Source organism: Indicator indicator, chromosome 27 (genome assembly GCF_027791375.1).
Source record: "Indicator indicator isolate 239-I01 chromosome 27, UM_Iind_1.1, whole genome shotgun sequence".
Lineage (NCBI taxonomy): Eukaryota > Metazoa > Chordata > Aves > Piciformes > Indicatoridae > Indicator > Indicator indicator.
Window position 1 is genome coordinate 1,542,243 of NC_072036.1, and position 23,269 is coordinate 1,565,511.

General features: G+C 50.5%; 1 protein-coding gene across 1 annotated transcript in view; it reads right to left on the reverse strand.

Moving 5' to 3' along the window:
• Positions 1–13,470: 13,470 nt before the first annotated feature.
• ARHGAP18 (Rho GTPase activating protein 18) overlaps positions 13,471–23,269 on the reverse strand; it is an 80,479-nt gene continuing 70,680 nt past the window's right edge. The window contains exons 13-15 of the mRNA XM_054393104.1: positions 17,657–17,781; positions 15,432–15,493; positions 13,471–13,589 (exon numbers count right to left, since the gene is read on the reverse strand). Coding sequence (XP_054249079.1) covers positions 13,498–13,589; positions 15,432–15,493; positions 17,657–17,781 — 279 coding nt within the window. The 3' untranslated portion in view covers positions 13,471–13,497. The remainder of the gene's footprint in view (positions 13,590–15,431; positions 15,494–17,656; positions 17,782–23,269) is intronic.

A 23,269-nucleotide genomic window follows, 5' to 3' on the forward strand; every position in this document is an offset into this window, starting at 1 on the left:
AAAAAGAAGACTCTCTCTCTGCATGGCATCCATAATAAAATCTCTTCCTGCAGGTGGTCTGTGCTGTGTGCCAGTGAGGCAGCTCCCTGTGCTGCCTGTTGTAGCCCAGGCAGGTCTGGAGGGTATTTCAGAAACCTGAAATAAGAGGAAGGTAGAGAAGTTGAGTCAGGGAGCCCTGGAGCAGGCTGCCCAGGGAGGTTGTGGAGTCTTCTTCTCGAGAGCCTTTCCAGCCCTGTCTGGATGTGTTCCTGTGGGATCTGTGCTGGATTCTATGGACTGGAAGATCTCCAGAGGTCCCTTCCAACCCCTAACATCCTGTGAGCTGTGAAATCTGGGTCCTTAATCCCGTGTAGCAAAGACCACCAAGAGGTTTGTTTCATTCCAGTTCTGCAGGGAGCAGATGCCAGGGGGTAATTCCTGGAAGTCAGGGCAGAGATTTCTGTGTCTGTACAGTAAGTCAGAGTAGCTACACCTGCTGTCAGCCCCTGCCCACCAGCTAATGCTTGGTTTCTTTCCTGCATCCTTAAAGACACAGCTCCTTTTAAATTTACTGCCTGTGGTGGGTTGAAATTACCCCCAAATAATGTGGAGAAAACTACCCCCAAAATGAATTGCTGAGAGCAGCTCAGTTTGGGCTGGAAGCAAATGAAGCTCTATTTACAAGCAAACTACAATCCAGAGGTATGAAATGCTATGAATATGCACCCAATATACAACAGATATGTACAACAGAGTTACAATAAACAACACAGAAACTCCTCAGCCCCTCCTGGATGGATCCAGGGGATCTGTTCACCTCCTCCCCCACTCCTTCCCTCCTTCCGTCTACCTCACACAGTAGTCAAAACAGAGATCCCCTGGCAAGGCCATGGGAGAGAGAGAGAAGTTGCAAGCAGAAGCAACAGGAGAAGAGAACTGTTTATGCCTCTGCTCTCTGTCCCAAGAACTCCCAAGGAGTTCTACTGACCTTAGCATTATTCTCCTTTTGTATCCAAAGGTCATTTCCTTTCAGGCTTTGCAGTCAGGGACCAGGCTAAAGTTCCCTTTCCAACTGTACCACTGCCCTTGTCCCCATCCCTGGAGATGTTCAAGAAGGGTGTGGCCATGACACTTTGGGACATGGATGATGGCCATGGTAGTGCTGGGGTGATGGTTGGACTCTGTGATTGTTGAGGGCTTTTCCAACCCAAACAACTCCAGGGTTCCATGAATGAATGTCTCACAACACAGAGGCCAGCCCAGCTGCTCAGCCCCTTCCACCCCCAGGCATCACCCGGTTGAGAGAAGTGTTTCCCAGCCTCTGGGCTCTGTTCAGTGTGTTGGAGCCTTCTGTAGCCCAGGCGTGCTGGCAAAGGGGTGATGAGGGTTTGGGGTTCTTTGGGATTGCAGACTCTAGGGAAATTCAGACAATGGCTCTGAGTTAATCCCACACCTTGCCTCAGAGGCAGGAAATGCCCTCTGCTCTGCTCAGCACTGCTCTCTGCTCAACACTGCCCAGCTCAGCACTGCTCTCTGCTCAGCACTGCTCTGCTCTGCTCAGCACTGCTCTCTGCTCAGCACTGCTCTCTGCTCAGCACTGCTCTGCTCAGCACTGCTCTCTGCTCAGCACTGCTCTGCTCTGCTCAGCACTGCTCTCTGCTCCAGCACTGCTCTGCTCCTCCAGCACTGCTCTGCTCCTCCACACTGCTCTGCTCCTCCAGCACTGCTCTGCTCCTCCAGCACTGCTCTGCTCCTCCAGCACTGCTCTGCTCCTCCAGCACTGCTCTGCTCCTCCACACTGCTCTGCTCCCCCCAGCACTGCTCTGCTCCTCCACACTGCTCTGCTCAGCACTGCTCTGCTCCCCCCAGCACTGCTCTGCTCAGCACTGCTCTGCTCCTCCAGCACTGCTCTGCTCGCTCAGCACTGCTCTGCTCCTCAGCACTGCTCTGCTCCAGCACTGCTCTCTGCTCAGCACTGCTCTGCTCTGCTCAGCACTGCTCTCTGCTCAGCACTGCCCTGCTCAGCACTGCTCTGCTGCTCAGCACTGCTCTCTGCTCAGCACTGCTCTGCTCACACTGCTCTGCTCAGCACTGCTCTCTGCTCACACTGCCGCTCAGCACTGCTCTGCTCCCCCAGCACTGCTCTGCTCCCCCCAGCACTGCTCTGCTCCTCCACACTGCTCTGCTCCTCCACACTGCTCTGCTCCTCCAGCACTGCTCTGCTCCCCCAGCACTGCTCTGCTCAGCACTGCCCTCAGCACTGCTCTGCTCCTCAGCACTGCTCTGCTCGCTCAGCACTGCTCTGCTCAGCACTGCTCTCTGCTCAGCACTGCTCTCTGCTCAGCACTGCTCTCTGCTCAGCACTGCTCTGCTCTGCTCAGCACTGCTCTGCTCAGCACTGCTCTGCTCTGCTCAGCACTGCCCTGCTCAGCACTGCTCTGCTCAGCACTGCTCTGCTCTCGCTCAGCACTGCTCTGCTCCAGCACTGCTCTGCTCCCAGCACTGCTCTGCTCCTCAGCACTGCTCTGCTCCTCCACACTGCTCTGCTCCCCCCAGCACTGCTCTGCTCCCCCACACTGCTCTGCTCCCCCACACTGCTCTGCTCCTCCAGCACTGCTCTCTGCTCAGACTGCCTGCTCAGCACTGCTCTCTGCTCCAGCACTGCTCTGCTCTGCTCAGCACTGCTCTGCTCCTCAGCACTGCTCTCTGCTCAGCACTGCTCTGCTCTGCTCAGCACTGCTCTGCTCAGCACTGCTCTGCTCAGCACTGCTCTGCTCAGCTCTGCTCTGCTCAGCACTGCTCTCTGCTCAGCACTGCTCTGCTCAGCACTGCTCTCTGCTCAGCACTGCTCTGCTCTGCTCAGCACTGCTCTGCTCAGCACTGCTCTCTGCTCAGCACTGCTCTCTGCTCAGCACTGCTCTGCTCAGCACTGCTCTCTGCTCAGCACTGCCCTGCTCAGCACTGCCCTGCTCAGCACTGCCCTGCTCAGCACTGCTCTGCTCAGCACTGCTCTGCTCAGCACTGCTCAGCTCAGCACTGCCCTGCTCAGCACTGCTCTCTGCTCAGCACTGATCTGCTCTGCTCAGCACTGCTCTCTGCTCAGCACTGCTCTGCTCTGCTCAGCACTGCTCTCTGCTCAGCACTGCTCTCTGCTCAGCACTGCTCTCTGCTCAGCACTGCTCTCTGCTCAACACTGCCAAGCTCAGCACTGCTCTCTGCTCAGCACTGCTCTGCTCAGCACTGCTCTCTGCTCAGCACTGCTCTCTGCTCAGCACTGCTCAGCTCAGCACTGCCCTGCTCAGCACTGCTCTCTGCTCAGCACTGATCTGCTCTGCTCAGCACTGCTCTGCTCCTCAGCACTGCTCTGCTCCTCCAGCACTGCTCTGCTCGCCTCCAGCACTGCCCTGCTCAGCACTGCTCTCTGCTCAGCACTGCTCTGCTCCTCAGCACTGCTCTCTGCTCCAGCACTGCTCTGCTCCTCAGCACTGCTCTGCTCCTCAGCACTGCTCTGCTCGCTCAGCACTGCTCTCTGCTCAGCACTGCTCTGCTCTGCTCAGCACTGCCCTGCTCAGCACTGCTCTCTGCTCAGCACTGCTCTCTGCTCAGCACTGCCCTGCTCAGCACTGCTCTCTGCTCAGCACTGCTCTGCTCAGCACTGCTCTCTGCTCAGCACTGCTCTCTGCTCAGCACTGCTCTCTGCTCAGCACTGCTCAGCTCAGCACTGCTCTGCTCAGCACTGCCCTGCTCAGCACTGCCCTGCTCAGCACTGCTCTGCTCAGCACTGCTCAGCTCAGCACTGCTCTGCTCAGCACTGCTCTGCTCAGCACTGCTCTCTGCTCAGCACTGCTCAGCTCAGCACTGCTCTGCTCAGCACTGCTCTGCTCAGCACTGCTCTGCTCTGCTCAGCACTGCTCAGCTCAGCACTGCTCTGCTCAGCACTGCTCTGCTCAGCACTGTTCTCTGTTCAGCACTGCTCAGCTCAGCACTGCTCTGCTCAGCACTGCCCACCTCAGCACTGCTCTGCTCTGCTCAGCACTGCACTCTGCTCAGCACTGCTCAGCTCAGCACTGCTCTGCTCAGCTCAGCACTGCTCTCTGCTCAGCACTGCCCACCTCAGCACTGCTCTGCTCAGCTCAGCACTGCACTCTGCTCAGCACTGCTCTGCTCAGCACTGCTCTGCTCAGCTCAGCACTGCACTCTGCTCAGCACTGCTCAGCTCAGCACTGCTCTGCTCTGCTCAGCACTGCACTCTGCTCAGCACTGCTCAGCTCAGCACTGCTCTGCTCAGCTCTGCCCACCTCAGCACTGCTCTGCTCAGCTCAGCACTGCTCTGCTCAGCTCTGCCCACCTCAGCACTGCTCTGCTCAGCTCAGCACTGCTCTGCTCAGCTCTGCCCACCTCAGCACTGCTCTGCTCTGCTCAGCACTGCTCAGCTCAGCACTGCTCTTCTCTGCTTTGCTCAGCTCAGCACTGCTTTGCTTAGCTCAGCACTGCTCAGCTCAGCACTGCTCTGCTCTGCTTTGCTCAGCTCAGCACTGCTTTGCTTAGCTCAGCACTGCTCTGCTCTGCTTTGCTCAGCTCAGCACTGCTTTGCTTAGCTCAGCACTGCTCTGCTTAGCTCATCACTGCTCTGCTCAGCACTGCTCTGCTCTGCTCTGCTTTGCTCAGCTCAGCACTGCTTTGCTCTGCTCAGCACTGTCCTGCTCAGCTCAGCTCCTTCACACAAAGATGTCTGCACTCAAATGCTGGAATTTCTGCATAAATGAAATGGAAAGAAAACAAAAATAGAGAGGCCTTTATGTTCTTTGCTCTGCTGAGTTATTTTGTGGCCTTGCAGGAATGTGTGGGGTAGAGCTACAACAATGACACAATGCACATTGCTGCAATGCTTGAACTTCTGGGGGGAGGAAGAGTCAACCAACTACTGTCCTGTGCTAAAGGAAATAATTTCTGTAGGCTGAGACAGCAGTTGCCTCCCACTCAACTCTGCTCTAATAAGGCCTCATCTGAAGTATTGTGTCTAGTTCTGGGCTCTCCAGCTCAAGGGGGACAGGGATATACTGGAGAGAGTCCAGTGGAGGCTATGAGAATGCTGAAGGGCCTGGAACATCTGTGTGAGGAGGAAAGGCTGAGAGCCCTGAGGCTGTTTAGTCTGGAGAAGAGAAGGCTGAGAGGGGGATCTGATCAATAGTTACAAATATCTGAGGGCTGGGGCACAAGAAGGGGCCAGGCTCTGTTCAGTGGTGTCCTGGGATGGGGACAAGGAGCAATGGACACAAACTGGAACCCAGGAAGTTCCACCTCAACATGAGGAGAAAATTCCTTGGTGTGAGGGTGCTGGAGCCTGGAGCAGGCTGCCCAGAGAGGTTGTGGAGTCTCCTTCTCTGGAGAGTTTGCAAACCTGCCTGGATGTGCTCTGTGTGACCTGCCCTGGGTGACCCTGCTCTGGCAGGGGGGTTGGACTGGATGATCTCCAGAGGTCCTCTCCAGCCCCTGCAGTCCTGTGATTCTGTGTCTCTATGGTACAGCCAAGCTAAAAGGGAACAAACCTGCTTGCTTTGTTCTGGTAGATCAGTGAATGGATGCACCAAGAACCGTTGGTGAAACCTTCTGCCTCTGGGGAGTCAGAGAGCTTCTGTGAAAGCTGACAGCTGCCTTTTGCCATACAACAGCTCCATCAATTTCTAGACAACAGATAAAGACCAAATCTGCCTGAATCTAGCAGGCTGTGACCCCCAGGGCCATCTGCAAACAGCTGGAGGTGATGTCACTGGTGGCTGTGCCAGGACTGAGGTCAGATCTTCCACCTTCAAGACTGCCAACCAGTACAGATATACAGCACAGGAGTGTTCAAATCCTTATTTCAGGGGAACTTTGCATGCAGAAAGTGGAGGATTTTGCACAGCAATAAATACTCTGTTGCTAAACTTCAAAAGTGAAGCCATCACATCCAGGGGGGGTTAAAAATGTGTTTAAGATTGACCCTGTTGGCTGAGGTCACTTTTAGGGCAGTTATGACAAACACTCACTCTGGACAGGACAAATCCCTCTTCACCTCTATCACAGGACCACAGAGTTATTGAGGCTGGAAAAGACCTCTGAGATCTTCCAGCCCAGCCTATGACCTAACACCACCACATCAGCTACACCCTGCCACCAAGTGCCACATCCAAGCTTTTCTTAAACACCTCCAGGGATGGTGACTCCACCACCTCCCTGGGCAGTCCATCCCAGTGCCTGATTGCCCTTTCCATGAGGAATTGCTTCCTAACAGCCAACCTAACCCTCCCCTGGCACAGCCTCAGGCCCTGTCACAAGTTGCCTGGGAGCAGAGCCTGACCCCCACCTGACTACAACTTCCTTTTAGGTAGTTGTAGAGAGTGATAAGGTCCCCCCTAAGTCTCCTCTTCTCCAGGCCGAATACCCCCAGCTCCCTCAGCCTTTTCTCATCAGACTTTCCCTGCAGCCCCCTCCCCAGTCTCATCACTAGGCAAATAAACACCAGTGGATTTGGTTTAAAGTACAACCAAGTTTCAGCTCAGACTCTTTGTGCTCTCATTGGCAATCCATATTTCATAGAACTTTCTCAAGGGGAAGCATTTAGCAGGCTTAGTATTTTCCTTTAGAGGGTACAAGAAAAACTTAAAATGCTTGAAAATCCAAAGCAGTTTACCTGCCTCTGTCTTTTAACATAGAAACCAACAGCAATGTAGGTTCCACACTTCCCTTGTTCAGCTCTGGGGCTGCTTCTAGGAGATCTCTAGGAGCTGTTGTGGTTTAAGCTTTTCCCAGAGTCCAGAAGCCTAAATGGAACAGGTTTAGGTTGCCTCCCCTCTCCCTTTCTTCCTGGTAGGGAAAAGCAAATTAGACAGGAAGAGAAAAGAGAGGTAAAATTACAAAAGTCTTGAATTGATTTAAAAGTAAAAAAGGTAAGTTTAACAAAATATAAAAGGCATTTGAGCAAAAGGAAGGTTACGCAGGTGTAAGGAAAAAAGGTAAATAAAAATAGATACAAACACCAGGCACAGCTGGCAAAGGATTCCCTGGGTGCAATGTGGCTTCTCTTTATCTGCAGTCCTTAGGAGTCTGCAGCAGCATGGAGCAGGCCCCACCATGTGGTCACAGCAGCAGCAGGGAGCAGCAAGAGGTCTGTCAGGGAGGTGAGGGCAGGAGCAAGAGCCAGGAACTGGCTCCCCTTAAAAAGGGCTGTGGGCAGGAAGTGGGAATGGAATAGACTTTGACCAGAGGACACCTCCCCCTGGGAGGGGGGACCAAGTCTCTCTGCCCACCTGGGTCAGGTTTCTTTGTCCACCTGGGGCTGGGTTCTTTTCAGCCCACCCCTTCCTGGGCTGGGCATAGCCTGGCACAGATGCTAATGAAGGGTGTCTCGGGGAGTGCAAGCAGAGTGTTTCACTGACCTGGTTCTGGCCAACCAGAGAACTGTGTGCCACCTCCTCCACAGAGATCCCTACCCCCCCACACACACAGCAGCTTCTGGACCTTTGCAGAAGATCCTGCAGTTTGAATGGTTAGCCTCAGTGATCTCAGAGGTCTTTTTCAGCTGAAACACTTCAATGATGCTGTGATTGCTGAGCTGTCCAGGATTTTATGAAAGCCTATAAAACCCTTCAGAAAATCTCCCATGCAGTGACAAATGTTCTTTTTGGAGCAATTGAAGGAGATACCATGGCTAGACCACTGGATGTTTAACCTAGGATTTACTTTCATTTTCTCTATTTGTCTTTCCTAATGCCAAAACCCTACCAGTTCTACAGCCACCCACCCAGGCCTACAGCTACATAGCAGCACAGATCCAGGCTGGGTGAGGATGGCTCAAGAGCAGCCTGCAGGAGAAGGACTTGGGGCTGTCAGCTTGGGGTGGGTTGAAACTACCACACAGCTGATGACAAATTCCCCATGAGGCAGCAATGATGAGTGGATGCCCCCTCCCTGGAGGTGTTCAGGGCCAGGTGGGATGACACCTCCCACCAGCCCAGGTTGCACAAGGCCTCATCCAACCTGGCCTTGAACACCTCCAGGGAAGGGGCATCCACAGCCTCCCTGGGCAACCTGTTCATGAGGATGAGCAGAGGGCTGGAGCTGCTCTGCTCTGGAGACAGACTGAGAGAGTTGGGGTTGTGCAGTCTGGAGAAGAGAAGGCTCCCAGGAGACCTTCTTGTGGCCTTCCAGTGTCTGAAGGGGGCTCCAAGAAAGCTGGGGAGGGACTTTTGAGGGTGTCATGGAGTGATAGGACTGGGGGGGATGGAACAAAACTAGAAGTGGGGAGATTCAGATTGGATGGTAGGAAGTTCTTCCCTATGAGGGTGGTGAGAGACTGGCACAGGTTGCCCAGAGAGGCTGTGGATGCCTCATCCCTGAAGGCTTTTAAGGCCAGGCTGGATGAGGCCTTGAGCAACCTGGGCTGGTGGGAGGTGTCCCTGCCATGGGCTTGGAACTGGATGATCTGGAAGGTTCCTTCCAACCTAAACCATTCCATGGTGCTATGAATCTATGATTATTACAAATTCCCTCTGGAGCCACATCCATACCCACACAGACCTTAGGGCAACACTGATTAGACGGAGGGGAAAAACAAAGAACCTGAACGCTGTGGAGCCTTCTTACTGCTTTTGCCTTACAGACACAATTAACTCTAAGGAATTCCACTTAATATCCTACCAAAGCATCCTTCTCTGAGATGTTTCATGGTCGACTTCCAGCTCAGTGGCAGCAGGTTAGCACCTCCATAGGAACTATCCATCTGCTCTGTCCCTGCTGCACATCAAGGCACCTCAGATGCAGAATTCAAGGCTAGTGCAGCTTTCATCTCTTCAGAGAAGTGGCAAATCCCTCTGTGAATAAGTTCCAAATACTGGAACAGGAATATTTTGTTCTTACCTTTCCACCTTTGGTTTTCTTATTCCTAAGGAGCTGAGAGGGCCCCAAAAGGTGCAGGGCTGGCAGGCATTGGTGGATTCTGTATCCATGAGGGAAACGTTAACAGCCTGAATAAATGCAGCTCTGGGACCCTTCTGGAGTTACTTCCTAAGCAAGCTGATGGTTGGGAATATCTTTGCAGAAGGAAGCTTTCCCTTTCCACCTGCATCTGAGCTCTTCCACCAGCTCTGAACAAAGAGCTGTAACTCAACCCCCCCGCCTGAACTGCAGCCCAGCAAGACCACTGCTAGAAAGGGTTCTTGAAGGCATGCTCTGGGTTCTGGCTGCTGCAGGCACTCTCCTGGTGAAGGTGTGCAACAAAGCACAGTGCAGCCTGCATTGCAAATATCTCCCTTCTTTCAGCCTCACACATGGAGAAGCAAAACCTGACTGATTAGGAAGGCCACCAGCAGCCTGGCCTGGGTCAGCAATGGTGTGGGCAGCAGGAGCAGGGCAGTGATGGTGCTCCTGTGCTGGGCACTGCTGAGGCCACACCTTGAGTACTGGGTTCAGTTTTGGGCTCCTCACGTCAAGAAGGAGGAGCTGGAGAAGGTCCAGAGAAGGGCAACAAAGCTGGGGAAGGGTCTGGAGAACAGGGCTGGGGAGGAGCAGCTGAGGGAGCTGGGGGTGTTCAGTGTGGAGAAGAGGAGGCCGAGGGAGACCTCATTGCTCTCTACAGCTCCCTGAGAGGAGGTTGCAGTGAGGTGGGGGTTGGGCTCTGCTCCCCAGTTTCAGGTGAGGAGAGGAAATAGCCTGAAATTGTGCCAGGTGAGGGTCAGGTTGGAGATTAGGGAAAATTTCTTTGGTGCAAGAGCAGTCAGGGATTGGAAGAGGCTGCCCAGGGAGGTGGTGGAGTCACCAACCCTGAAGGTAAGAAAGATGTGGCCATGGCACCTGGGGCCATGGTTTGATGGCCATGGTGGGGTTGGGTTGATGATTGGACTGGATGATCTTAGAGGCCTTCTCCAACTAAACCAGCTCTATGATTCCCTGACAAATAATTCACTAAATGCAAGGAAAAAAAAAAAAAAAAAGAAAAAAGAAAGCAAAGTTGCTATTTTCTCTGAGCTCATTGCAACAGAGATTAATTCCATTACTAAGCTGCCCACCAGTCTCTCCCTGTTTAGGTGTCTCTGGGGAAAACTGGGAAGAACCACACAGTCAGAAACAAGTTTCCAGTCTAAGACATGCAGGGTAAGGAAGGCAGCACATCACAGACTGGTAGAAGGTTGGAGCACCTCTGCTGTGGGGACAGGCTGAGACAGCTGGGGCTGGTCAGCCTGGAGCAGCTCTGGAGAGACCTTAGAGCTGCATTTCAATATCTGAAGGAGACCTACAGGCAGGCTGGGGAGGGACTGTTCAGAAGGGCCTGTGGGGATAGGATGAAAAACAATAGTTTGAAACTGGAGCAGGGCAGAGTCAGGTTGGACATCAGGAGGAAGTTCTGCACAATGAGGCTGGTGAGACACTGGAACAGGCTGCCCAGAGGGGTGTTGGAGGCTCCATCCCTGGAGACATTCAAAGTCAAACTTGATGTAGCCCTGAGCAACCTGCTGCAGCTGGAGGTGTCCCTCCTGCCTGCAAGGTCCCTTCCCACCTGATGCATTCTGTGATTTTATGATCTACAAAATGCTGTCAAGAAAGCAGAGCTCCTCCTGCCTTGGTTTACATAAGCGCAGCTTCAAACCATCCCAGCTGCTGCAGTGTCAGAGGCTGCCACTTTTTCCTGACATGAATTCCAGGAGAAAATGGATTTGCTTTTGTGAAGGGAGACCTGCTGCAGCCAGGAGTCCAACTGAGACTGTCTGCCAAGCTTCAAAGAGCAATGTTTAAAAGGGAAAGAAAAGGACAGCTGCCTACAGGTGGCAATGGCATCCTTTGAGCAGGGCAGGGGAGGGGTTAGAAGGGAGCAGGACGCTTTGAGAGCTGCACTGATGGGGCTGAAGCAAAAACTGCAGAGACTGCAAAATTTCCTTACAGATAGGGAAGCACTGAAAGGCAAACTCCCTGCAGTGCTCTGTGCTGTAAGAGTGCAAAGGAGCACGCCAGCACTGCTGACCCCACAAACAATACCCACAGTGCTGGCTGAAGCAGCAGCCTCAAAGCACACCCTCTGTGCACTGCAGCTGGGAGAAGACAGACAAGCAGCTGGGGCACAGCTCAGTGAGCTACAGACACAGGGAGATACAGAGAGTGAAATGCAATGCTCATCACAGCCTGGTGTCTGTGCTGGATAATTACCTGTGCAGGTTCTACACACAAACATAAGCATTCCAATGAGAAAAGGAGTCAGAAAAATACCCATTTAATTATAAAAGAGATTTTTCAATTAAAAAAAAAAAAAAAAGGCAATGGCACTACACCACAGACAAAGTTATTGAAGGAGCTCACAGCAGCAGGGCTGCGGTGATGTTGTGCTGGAACTCCACAGCTGCTGCCATCACCTGCTTCCCATTCAAACACCAGCCAGAGTTCCAGTAAGGAGTAACCTCTGAGAGAGCTAGGAACACACACAGCATTCTTGTCTTGCATGGCCAAAAAAAAGCCTTCTCTTTATTACCCCAGAGCCATCAGTGTTACCTAAGCACTGCAGTGGCTCTGCACTCTGCTCCTAGCAGGGGAAGAACAGGGGGTGGGGTTTGTTCTGCTGCCCCAGGTGATGTCTCACAGGGCTCTCCCACCGTGGCATGGCACAACACCACCGAGGGGCTCCCAGCCAGGAGGAGCATGGAGGGCAGGACAGTCACATTCAAATAATCTCCTGGTTTACTCATCCTGCTGTTGAGAACCTTTCAGTGCTCTCTTTCCATGTGAAGCCAGCCTCTGACTTGACAAAAGCAATAAATACTTACAACCCCAAATTGCTGTGGATCCCTCAGCAGTAGATGTCTAATGGTTCTGACCTTTCAGAGTTCTGTTTATATACAGAGAGGAGAGTTCCAGTGGTTACTCTGGGGACACCACAGTCAGGACCTGTATCCAAAGCCCTTTATTCCTTTAATCAGCTTTGATCATGTCAAAAAGAAGGTAGTTCAGTCCTTGATTGAGTGGAGAGTATTAGCTATGAGGTCACTACAATGGTGTGTGTGCTGCCCAAGGGAGAGTTTCACAGGGGTTCCTCCAGGTAGCCACACACAGGTGTGAGCACTTCAGCACTGCTGAGCTGCCTCACAGAGCAGTCAGGGAGCCCAAAGCTTGCCCTGGGGCTGAGGCTCTGGGGCTCCATTTGGGCCACAAGAAGCCACCTTAGTCTAGAACTCAGTACTTAGTCTATCATTCATCAGTGAATTCCACAGGGAGCTTTCAGCCCTTCCCTGCCAGGAAAAGGATCTGCAAGACTACACCATCTGACTTCATTTTGGGATGGTTTAGCCAGCATCTATCAGCACAAGGAAACCAGAACTTGGGTCTCCAGCCTCATCCAGCACAGAGCAGATGCAGAGCTGCTGGCAGACACCATCCCCAAAGCCTGGCTGAACCCCACAGTGGCCTTTGATACTGCTTTGGAGTGAAAAGCTTGGTGGCTTTGCTACCTAGAAGACCTAGATTCCAGTTTCCCTCCATGGCTATTTTTATTCTTCCTGAAAGCTTTTGCTCCTGCTGGCAATTGGCAGGGCTTTGGCAGCTCACAAAATGCAACCCAGCAGATGTCCACACAAATGGGAGAGCAGCAGAGCACTGCTGGCAAACCTGAAGGCCTTTCTAGTGCACCACAACACTCCAGAAAGGACACTGCCATGAGTGGGGGAGCTTTAACAATGCCTCACCTTGTTGCACAGTTCCTTTTGTTTGTTTTTTTCCTTTCTTTTTCTGTGGTTTTTTTCTTTTTTTTTTCCCCTCTCTTTAAATAATCTCAAGAATTAAATCAACTGGAATAAAAATAAAAAAATACCTCAAAGATCTAGTAAAACCAAAACAAAACAGAACAAGCTGCATAGGAAGCATTTTCACAGTTGTTTCTAAATAGTTTTTTTTTCATCCAACTAGAAATCATTACCTAGAAAATGACCCAGAGTAGGCCTTTCAAAGACAAAACTTATTGCATTGCATCTTTTTCTGTTTGGTTGTTTGTTTTCTTTCCTTCCCTGTGAATTCCACATGCAGTTGGGAATTTCCTATGACTGCTTTTAGGTGTTTTTAATACTGTACCACTCAGAAGTGCTGATCAGGATTTGCTCCTCCAGTGTCCTAGCACTGGAAGGACCTACATGAACACACAACCCTACACACACAGACTGGGGACCTCTCCTAGGAAGAGGCTCAACATCTGTTTGCAAAATAAACTCCTCTGAAACAAGACCTACCAGGAGGGAGGTAGCTTAGTGCCAGTCAAATGTTTAAGGTACTTATTTCAAACCTCAGTGGGAAAACTGCTAGCTCCAAAGGTTGTTTTTTTTTCTGCTGCAAGTCAAACTCAAAAGTTACTACAAATCACTGCTGGGTTTCCAGCACTTCTGCTTTAAAATCTGGGCAAGGTTCTATGTCTCTGTTGAGCTCAGGTGGATGCTGCAAGGACACACTACCCCTCTGAAACATTAAGAAGGAAGTCCACAGTTTCTTCTTTTGCCATTAGCTGTGACCTTAGCTCTGCTTAGATTTTATAACCCACTCAGCATTTGGGTTGAGCTGGTAGAGGTCCTTCATGTAGGTGTCATCATCAAGGCAGCGTTCTCCTGGAGATAGAAGAGAGAAAGGTGGTTACAGCAGTGCCAAGAAAGAAAGCACACAGCTCCCCAGGTCCCTCTCACTGTCCTACTCCATTCAAGCTTTCAAGCCTTCTCTTGGTATCAAACAAAGGACAAGGCAGCTAAACCCTAGAAGTGCTCCTACCCTTCCCATGTGTCCTCAAGGATCATCCAGTTCCAGCTCCCCTGCCATGGGCAGGGACACCTCCCACCAGCCCAGCTTGCTCAAGGCCTCATCCAGCCTGGCTGCAAAAACCTCCAGGGATGAGGCTTCCACCACCTCCCTGGGCAACCTGTGCCAGTCTCTCACCACCCTCACAGGGAAGAACTTCTTCCTAACATCCAATCTGAATCTACCCATTTCTACTTTTGTTCCATCCCCTCCAGTCCTATCACTCCCTGACACCCTCAAAAGTCCCTCCCCAGCTTTCTTGGAGCCCCCTTCAGATACTGGAAGGCCACAGGAAGGTCTCCTCAGAGCCTTCTCCTCTCCAGACTGCACAACCCCAACTCTCTCAGTCTGTCTCCAGAGCAGAGCAGCTCCAGCCCTCTGCTCATCTTCCTGGCCCTTCTCTGGACACCTTCCAGCACGTTCCTTACCAATTAGCATTTGTAAGGGATGATTAGAGTTGAAATTGTCTGGAAATAAACCACTCAGGGGAACATCTAAGCTCCTCTCCTGTTCCAAACCTGCCACTAGCCATTGCTTTCTCTCCCAGAGACAGTCTGTGACACCTCTGAAGGATAGCAGAGGCTGTTCTGGTGTCCCTGCAGTGCTGTTACAAAGCCTTTTTCCTACAACCATTACACCTCTCTCCCATAACCAAGATGCTCCTCTCCTTCCACAAAAGCCTTGCATCTGGGATCACAACCTGCTTCAACAGGCACAGCAGATCTTTGGACCTGCTGGATATGCAAGAGAACACAGAATCCAGCAACCTGGCATCCAGGTATCTCAGGAACCTCTTTTGGCCATCAGACTTAGTTAAAACTCTGAACATGTCTCTTGCAGGGAATGTTGGAAAGTGTTAGTTTTCATTCACTGTAAGATTTGTTTGGTCCAGGCACAGCAAATAAACAGAAATGATTTAAAATTGTGATTGGCTCCAAAGGAAAGCTGCTAGGAGTGGCAATTCCCATGCAGGATTTGAACTTGCAGAGCATCACAGTACTGGGCACTCCTGGAATTTTACAACTTCACATAGATTTATTAGGTCATAGTTAGTAAGGAAAAAGCAAATGTAAATCCAATCCAATACTGTTTGCCAGTTTGGGTTGGTTTTCATTGAGCATGGGATTAGAAACTGACTCCCAAAGCAAAAACCTTTCTGCATTCAGCAGAGGAAATTCCAGACCTGTTCAGAACTACCCACTGGGGCTGACTGCTGCTCTGCTATGGGCTTTAATCAAAGGGGCTGGAACACAGGGAAGGAAAGACTGATGCTGGAAAACTATCACTAATTACATTGCTCTGGCTGAGCAACTCTTCCTCCCCCTCAAAGAAAAAGGAACCTACAAGTGACACTGAAATGCAGAGCATGAAGGTCTATGAGTTCAGTTTTTGTGCCTCACTACAAAGAGATGAACTTCAGGCACCTTCCTGGCCATCCTCTCTGTGGTTCTTCACTGCACACAGAGATCAGAACATCTGGGACAGCTGCTGCATCCCCCTGGAAGGATGCTAACATGATGATCACACCAAGAGCTCTGCTTCCTTCTGCCCAAGGCTAACTGTCTTAGTGTCAGGGACAACTAGGAACAGCAATAAACCTGCAACCACAGTGGAGCCCATGGACAGCATGGCAAGGGATGTTCAGAAGCCATTCTTACCAATATTTCCTCCTATTTCATAGAGAAAGACCTCTTCTTTCTTGAGTGTTTGGACACTTCCACTGTCAGGAACAAAAAACCAAAGCATAACTGGATTGGAAAGAGCTTGTCCGTCCCGTGTCCAGGAGGTGATCAGCAGGGTACCTGTCCTACACCCTCAGGGCTGACTCATTACTGCAGCACAAAGTGAACACCACCCTTGCACACCAACCCTGCAGGGGAGCAAGACAGAACCACAGAATGCATCAGGTGGGAAGGGACCCTCTGAGGGCATCTTGTCCAACCCCCTGCACTCAGCAGGGACATCTCCAACTAGAGCAGGTTGCTCAGGGCCATATCAAGCTTGTCCTTGAACATCTCCAGGGATGGGGCTTCCACCACCTCTCTGAGCAGCCTGTTCCAGTATTTCACCCCTCTCATTGTGAAGAACTTTCTCCTGATGCCCAACCTAACTCTGCCCTGCTCCAGTTTCAAACCACTGCCTCTCATCCTATCCCCAGAGGCCCTTCTGAACAGTCCCTCCCCAGCCTTCCTGGAGGTCCCCTGCAGATATTGAAATGCAGCTCTAAGGTCTTCCTGCAGCCTTCTACTCTCCAGGCTGAACAGATCCAACTACCTCAGCCTGGCCCCACAGGAGAGGTGCTCCTGCCCTCTAATCATCTTTGAGGCTCCCTTTTGAACCTGCTCCATCAGGTCCAGGTCCTTCCTGTATTGAGGGTTCCAGAGCTGGACCCAGCCCTGCAGGTGAGGTCTCCCCAGAGCAGAGCAGAGGGGCAGGATCTCCTCTCTCCATCTCTGACCACACTGCTTTGGATGCAGCCCAGGCTGCCACTGGCCTTCTGTGCTGCCAGTGCCCATTGCTGGCTCCTGTCCAGCTTCTCCCCCACCAGCACCCCCAAGTACTTCTCTGCAGGGCTGCTCTCCATCTCCTCATCCCCCAGCCTGGATTCATAGTGGGGTTTGCCCCGACCCAGGTGCAATTGCCCTGGCCCTAAGGTAAAACAAGACAGACATGAGGAAACTGGGGGGTTTGGAAAAGAATTCCAGTTAGCAGCTAGCCTGATATTCAACCCCCTCCAACCCTCCCAGTTCTCTTTCACTGCTGCTGCAAAACTAAGCATTCCCTTCAAACATTTCATATGTCTCAACAAAAGCCTTATGGTTGGGTGGGAGAAACCACATCCTGGCTGGTTTCAATTTGGTTGCAACTAAAAGAATTAAAAAAAAAAACAAACCAGGCAGTGGAAGAATGAAGTCCCTGTCTTACAAAAGGATCCTATTCTTCTCCCCCTGTAACTGTGCTAATGTGTGCTAAGGCACAGACAGAAAATAACTGTCTGCCAAAAGTGTAATCCCCTAAACCCAGCATTTAGGCAAAAGCAGCTCCTTAATCCCAGCCAGTGTAGCACAGCACTGCTTGGGCAAGATTCAGCTCTTTATGATGCACAGGGGTCAGATACTTACTTGAATGCTTTATTGCTAAGCCCATTCTGATCTCTTATTTTGCTTGTGCATATAGAAAACAGATGTAAAAGTTTGATTAAAAATTCTCCCACTTGAACTGCTTGTGGATGGCTCACATGTAGCCTTCCCCTCCCATGGATGATATCTCACATGTTTATATCCCAGCTCCTACTCTCTGGCCATAGAGAAATGCTTGGGTTTATAAAATAGTTCACTTCTCTTTCCTTCATTCCTTTGTTTCCTAGACTTATTTTCTTGGGAGTTCCCTTCCTTGTTTCCAGAAATCATACAATCACAGAATGGTTTGGGTTGGAAAGGAGTTTGAAGTTCAGACAGTTCCAACCCCCCTCCCATGAGCAGGGACACCTCCCACCAGCACAGCTTGCTCAAGGCCTCATCCAGCCTGGCCTTGAACACCTCCAGGGAGGAGGCAGCCACAGCCTCCCTGGGCAACCTGTGCCAGTGTCTCACCACCCTCACTGGAAAGAATTTCTTCCTCATCTCCAGTCTCCATCTCCCCTCTCCCAGCTCAAAGCCATTGTTCCTCATCCTGTCACTCCCAGCCCTTGTCCAAAGTCCCTCCCCAGCTCTCCTGGAGCCCCTTCAGGTACTGGAAGGTTGCTCTAAGGTCTCCCTGGAGCCTTCTCTTGTCCAGGCTGAACAGCCCCAACTCTCCCCACAGGGGAGGTTCTCCAGCCCTCACTTGGACTTCACTTTGCTTGCTGTACCATCTGAAAAGCCAAAGGAGGATGTGTTTGTACCTTTTCTGGCTGAGGAACCTGGCTACCACATCACCTGCTTTCAGTTCTTCTGTCAGCTGGATTGCCATGGAAACTTTGGAAAGATGAGGAGCTTGCACCCGTATCACTCCCTGAGGAACATCAGCCTGCAAAGCAATAATGGGCTTGGAACAAAGCTGCCAGCAGCTGGCTTTGAGGAGCTTCTCAAACACAGCAAGGAACTTCACACAGTGCTCTGCACTAAACTCCTGCCTGCTCCCCAGCACTGCAGCAGCTCACTGAGTGACATCAGACCTTCCACTCTTTTCAGCAGCAGGGAGGGCTTTAGAGCAAAGGGACAGTAGTGGTTAATTATTTTTCAGAGGTGGTTAAGAATAACAACAGCAACCTCTGCTGTGCTCAGAACACTCTGGTGTGATGCAAGCACATCACAGAACCACAGAATGCTAGGGCTTGGGAGGGACCTCCAGAGAAGGCAAGCCCCTGAACCACCCCTCTGCTAAAACCTCCAGAAGAAGCCTTCCCAGCTTCATTTCATCTGAAATTCCTGCCAAAAAAAAAGGAGAAAAATCACAAAGTATTCATGGCTCAGCCTACTTGAAGGGAATCAAATATAATTTCATTCTGAAACAGATATTCACTGCTGCAGCTTTTTCTCCCCAGTTTTTATTTTAGTCTAATGGATGCAGTGAGTCAACCTGCAGGGCTGACTACAGAATGGATTTGTATTGATTTCTACCCAAAATTCCTTGGTGATGAGTATCAGTCACATGAGTTACAGAGAAGGGGGGGTTCCAAAGGACAGTTTGCCTGTTCAGCTTACAGTACATGACATCTGAAGCTACAAAAAGGCATCATGTATTTGTGAATAAGGTCCTAATGCCTGTTCCTGGAAACCTGGAAGTAATTTTTCTATTCATCTTACATTGTCCTTTACCTAAATGTGCTCATTTTGATAAGAAAAGAAATGTAGGAGCCTCTACAGTCAGGGTGGATGATGAGGACAAATCATTCTCTGCTTCTGCCCAGGGAGGAGGCATCCACAAACTCTCTCAGCAACCTGTTCCAGTGTCTCCTCACCCTCACTCTCAACAATTTTTTCCTAATCTCCAGTCTCAATCTGCCTCTTCCAGCTCACAGCCATTGCCCTTCTCCTATAGACAAGGAGGAGCTATGCTAAGTTTCACCAAATATTCCTTCTCCTTCTCTAAATCTGGCCCATCATAGAATCACAGAATGGTTTGGGTTGGAAGGGACCTTAAAGAATAGATTGAGTTGGAAGAGACCTTAAAGAATAGATGGAGTTGGAAGGGACCTTAAAAAATAAATGGAGTTGGAAGGGATCTTAAAGAATAGATGGAGTTGGAAGAGACCTGAAAGAATAGATGGAGTTGGAAAGGATCTTAAAGAATAGATGGAGTTGGAAGGGACCTTAAAGAATAGATGGAGTTGGAAGGGACCTTAAAAAATAGATTAAGTGGGAAGGGTCCTTAAAGAATAGATGGAGTTGGAAGAGACCTTAAAGAATAGATGGAGTTGGAAGGGACCTTAAAGAATAGATGAAGTTGGAAGAGACCTGAAAGAATAGATGGAGTTGGAAAGGATCTTAAAGAATAGATGGAGTTGGAAGGGACCTTAAAAAATAGATTAAGTGGGAAGGGTCCTTAAAGAATAGATGGAGTTGGAAGGGACCTTAAAAAATAGATTAAGTGGGAAGGGTCCTTAAAGAATAGATGGAGTTGGAAGAGAACTTAAAGAATAGATGGAGTTGGAAGGGACCTTAAAGAATAGATGAAGTTGGAAGAGACCTGAAAGAATAGATGGAGTTGGAAAGGATCTTAAAGAATAGATGGAGTTGGAAGGGACCTTAAAAAATAGATTAAGTGGGAAGGGTCCTTAAAGAATAGATGGAGTTGGAAGAGACCTTAAAGAATAGATAGAGTCTAATCCCCCTGCCATGCACCTCCCACCAGCCCAGGTTGCTCAAGGCCTCATCCAACCTGACCTTGAACACCTCCAGGGAGAGGGCATCCACAATCTGTTCTTTAAGGTCTCCAGCTCTGGACACAGTGGTTGCAGCCATCTGCTGGTAAGTTAACTCCTGCTTAAAGTCCTGCTTTCCAAACTGCTGGCATCTTGGCAAAAGGAGGGGAAACTCTGAGGGATGAGAGGGTTATTTACAGATGTCCTTAACCAGTCTCTCATCAAATCCAGCATGGTAAATTTGAGCTGCTTTTGAGTTTTGTACACCATTCTGCTTCATTTTGGCTCAGTTTTTCCAGCCTTCAGCTGGATAACAGGTGGGGGTTTTGCTATACAGCAGGCACATGACAAATGAATTTAAAACCTGCCTGGATTGAGTACAGGAGAGAAAAAACAAGAGATGGCCACAGAGCTGTAACATTGTGGCCAAACAGAATAATTACCGTTTATTCAGACAAACTCATCATTAGCTCAGCTAATGAATGCATGATGCCACTCTCCCCACCTGCCTGTACAAGAGAACTGATGCTCAGCTGTACAACCTATTCATGGTGCCCAAGTACAGAGAGAACAGACACTGAGACTCCTCTGCAAGCTGGTGGGGAGGAAAATGTGGCCATAAAACACCTGGGAGCAAAGTCACAGCAGGAGCTGTTCTCTGCACAGCACAGCTCAAAGCATCCAGGCCAGGGCCCCATGTCACAACATAGAAGCAAGCACCTGTCAGTGACTGACAACTTACTGATGGCTGAGCCACCTACACTGTTTACTTTGGGAGTCCCCTCTCCTGCCTCCCAGGGTCTCTCAGGATGAGGTTTACAAGGCTGAAACCTCTGGCTGAGTTTAAAAGCCTGAGGAGATGCTTCCTTAGCTGATGGAAATAGAGTGGCCTACACCATTCAGCCTGCAGCAGGCACAGCAGGCACCTGTGAGCACTCAGCTGCCTTCAAACCCTCCCTTTTCAGAGGGACTTCCACCTAGATCATTTGTAGAGTCATTCTGGTTGAAAAGCTCTTTAAGGTCACCCAGTCCAACCACTCTTTTCCTCTGCCAATGCTGGTGCTAACCCATGTCCCTCAGCACCACAGTTCTGCCTCTGTGAAACACCTCCAGGGATGGGGATTCAGCCACCTCCCTGGGCAGCCTGTGCCAGTCTTTGAGAACCCTTCCAGGGAAGAAGTTTCCTCTAATGCCCAACCTAAACTTCCCCTGGTGAAACTTGAAGGCCATTTCCTCTCATCCTGTCACTTCTTAGTGGACAGAAGAGATATTACAAAAGAACCACAGCTGCTTGGCTAGAGGATTCTATTCCAGACTTAAATATTCATCAAGCCAGACGAAGAGAGGGAAGAAGTGACTGTGTAGTACTGACAGAGAATCCTAGAATGGTTTGAGTTGGAAGGGACCTCCAAGACCATCCAGCTCCAACCCCCTGCCATGGGAAGAGATCTTCCATCAGCCCAGGTTGCTCAAGGTCTCATCCAACCTGTTCTTAAACAATTCCAGGGATGAGGCACCCACAACTTCTTCAAGCAACCTGTTCCAGTGTCTCACTACCACCACTCTAAAGAATTTCTTCCTCATCTCCAGCCTAAATCTCCCCTGCTCAAATTTCAAACCATTGTCTCTTATCCTATCCCTACAACCCTGTTGTCAAAAGTCCCTCCCCAGCTCTCCTGGAGCCCCTTCAGGTACTGGAAGGCTGTCTGAGGTCTCCCTGGGGCCGTCTCTTCTCCAGGCTGAACAACCTCAACCCTCTTAGCCTGTCTTCAACACCCTGGGGGTGTTCAAGGCCACGATCTTGAGCAATCTGGTCTAAGCAGGAGGTTTCTTTGCCCATGGCAGGGGGGTTGAATCCAGATGTCCTTTAAGGTCCCTTCCAACCCAAACCATTTTATGAATCTATGAACAAATGTCAGTGTCTGAGCAGCTTTACTTTCAAATTTGAGTCCTCATTCTGTGTACAGATTCCTTCATCCATTCAGAAATGACAGTAAAGCAAAATCATGCCTGGGGGATGGGGTGGGGGGTGGGTGATTCCTTGTGGACATTAAGAGATGTGTCAAATGTGGTATAAAATAGTGAGGGAGGCAGACTGCAACAGGACTCTCCAGCAGATACTGGATGCAGTTATCCAAAGGATCCAGCTCCTTGCAAGTGAAAAATAACAAAAAAGGCATTGCAAGATAGAGCAGGCAGACTTGGGGGACTTCACAGCATATTCATTGGCCATTCTCTGGGCTGTTTTTTTTTTTTTTTTGGCTAAATAGTTTTTTAAAAAGCCTTTATTAGAATATGACAAGCTCTTTCTTTTTTGGGGAGAGTTTACCACACACACACTCGCCGAGGCAAAGCCAGGCCACTCAGAGCAGTGCACTTTGAGAAGCTACCACCAGATGTCTCTACCTCACCACAATCCCAGCAGGACTCCAGGGCTCTCGAACACCTCTGCCTGACGTGGGCAGTGGCACTGAGTGCACCCTCAGCAGGTCTGCTGCTGACACCAAGCTGTGTGGTGCAGGGCAGTCACCTGAGGGCAGGGATGGCATCCAGAAGGAGCTTGACAGGCTTGACAAGTGGGCCAGTACCAGCTGAAGGAGGTTCAAAAATCAAACTGAAAGCTGCTGCAGCTGGGTCAGGCCAATCCCAGGCACAAATCCAGGCTGGGAGCAGCCTGGGTTTTAAAGCAGCCCCGAAGAAAGAGACTTGGGGGTGTTGGTAGCTGAGCAGCTCCCCAGGAGCCAGCAGTGCCCTCCTGCAGCCCAGCAGGCAGCTGTGTGCTGGGCTGCAGCCAGAGCAGTGTGGGCAGCAGGGCAGGAGAGCAGGAGAGAGGATTCTGCCCCTTGGCTCTGCTCTGCTCTGCTGAGACCTCACCTCCAATCCTGCCTCCAGTTCTGGGGTCCCCAGCATGAGAAGGACACATTGCTGCTGGAGTGAGTCCAGAGGAGGCCACAAAGATGATCCAAGGGCTGGAACTTTGTAGCTGCCTTCCAGTACCTGAAGGGATCCTGCAGGAAGGCTGCGGAGGGACTTTTCATAAGGGTGTCTGGAGACAGGACAAGGGAGAATTGTTTGAAGCTGAGGGAGAGCAGGGTTAGACTGGAGCTGAGGAAGAACCTCTTCAGTATGAGGGTGATGAACAGGTTGCCCAGAATGGTTCTGGATGCCTCCTGCCTGGAGGTGTTCAAGGCCAGGATGAATGAGGCCTTGGGCAGCTGAGTCTAGTTGTGAGGGGGGTTTCTGAGGTCCCTTCCAACCTAAGCCACTGATTTCCATGCTGATTAAGTCTGCCATAGAGTGGCTGTGCTCTCAGGATTCTCCTCTGGTGTTACCTCTTTGTGTATTTCAAAGAACTTTCCCTGAGACACCACCATGTGTAAGCTGATGGACCTCCAAGCCCTGCAATTACTAGCTGCACTGAAACCACAAACAAGAAGTAACTTCAAGGTGCATTTTGCAGAAGTTTTGATGTGAGTGGTAAGAGGTCAGATAAAATATTTCTACAAGACAGGAAAAAATAATAGTGAAATGCAACAGGCTTAGAATTTATCATTAAAAGAATGTGTCAGGAGTGTTACACTGAAACAAGTCTGGACATCAGTGAGGGGCCTGGCAGAAGTCAGCTGCCCAAGGGAGAGCTGCTGAACTGCA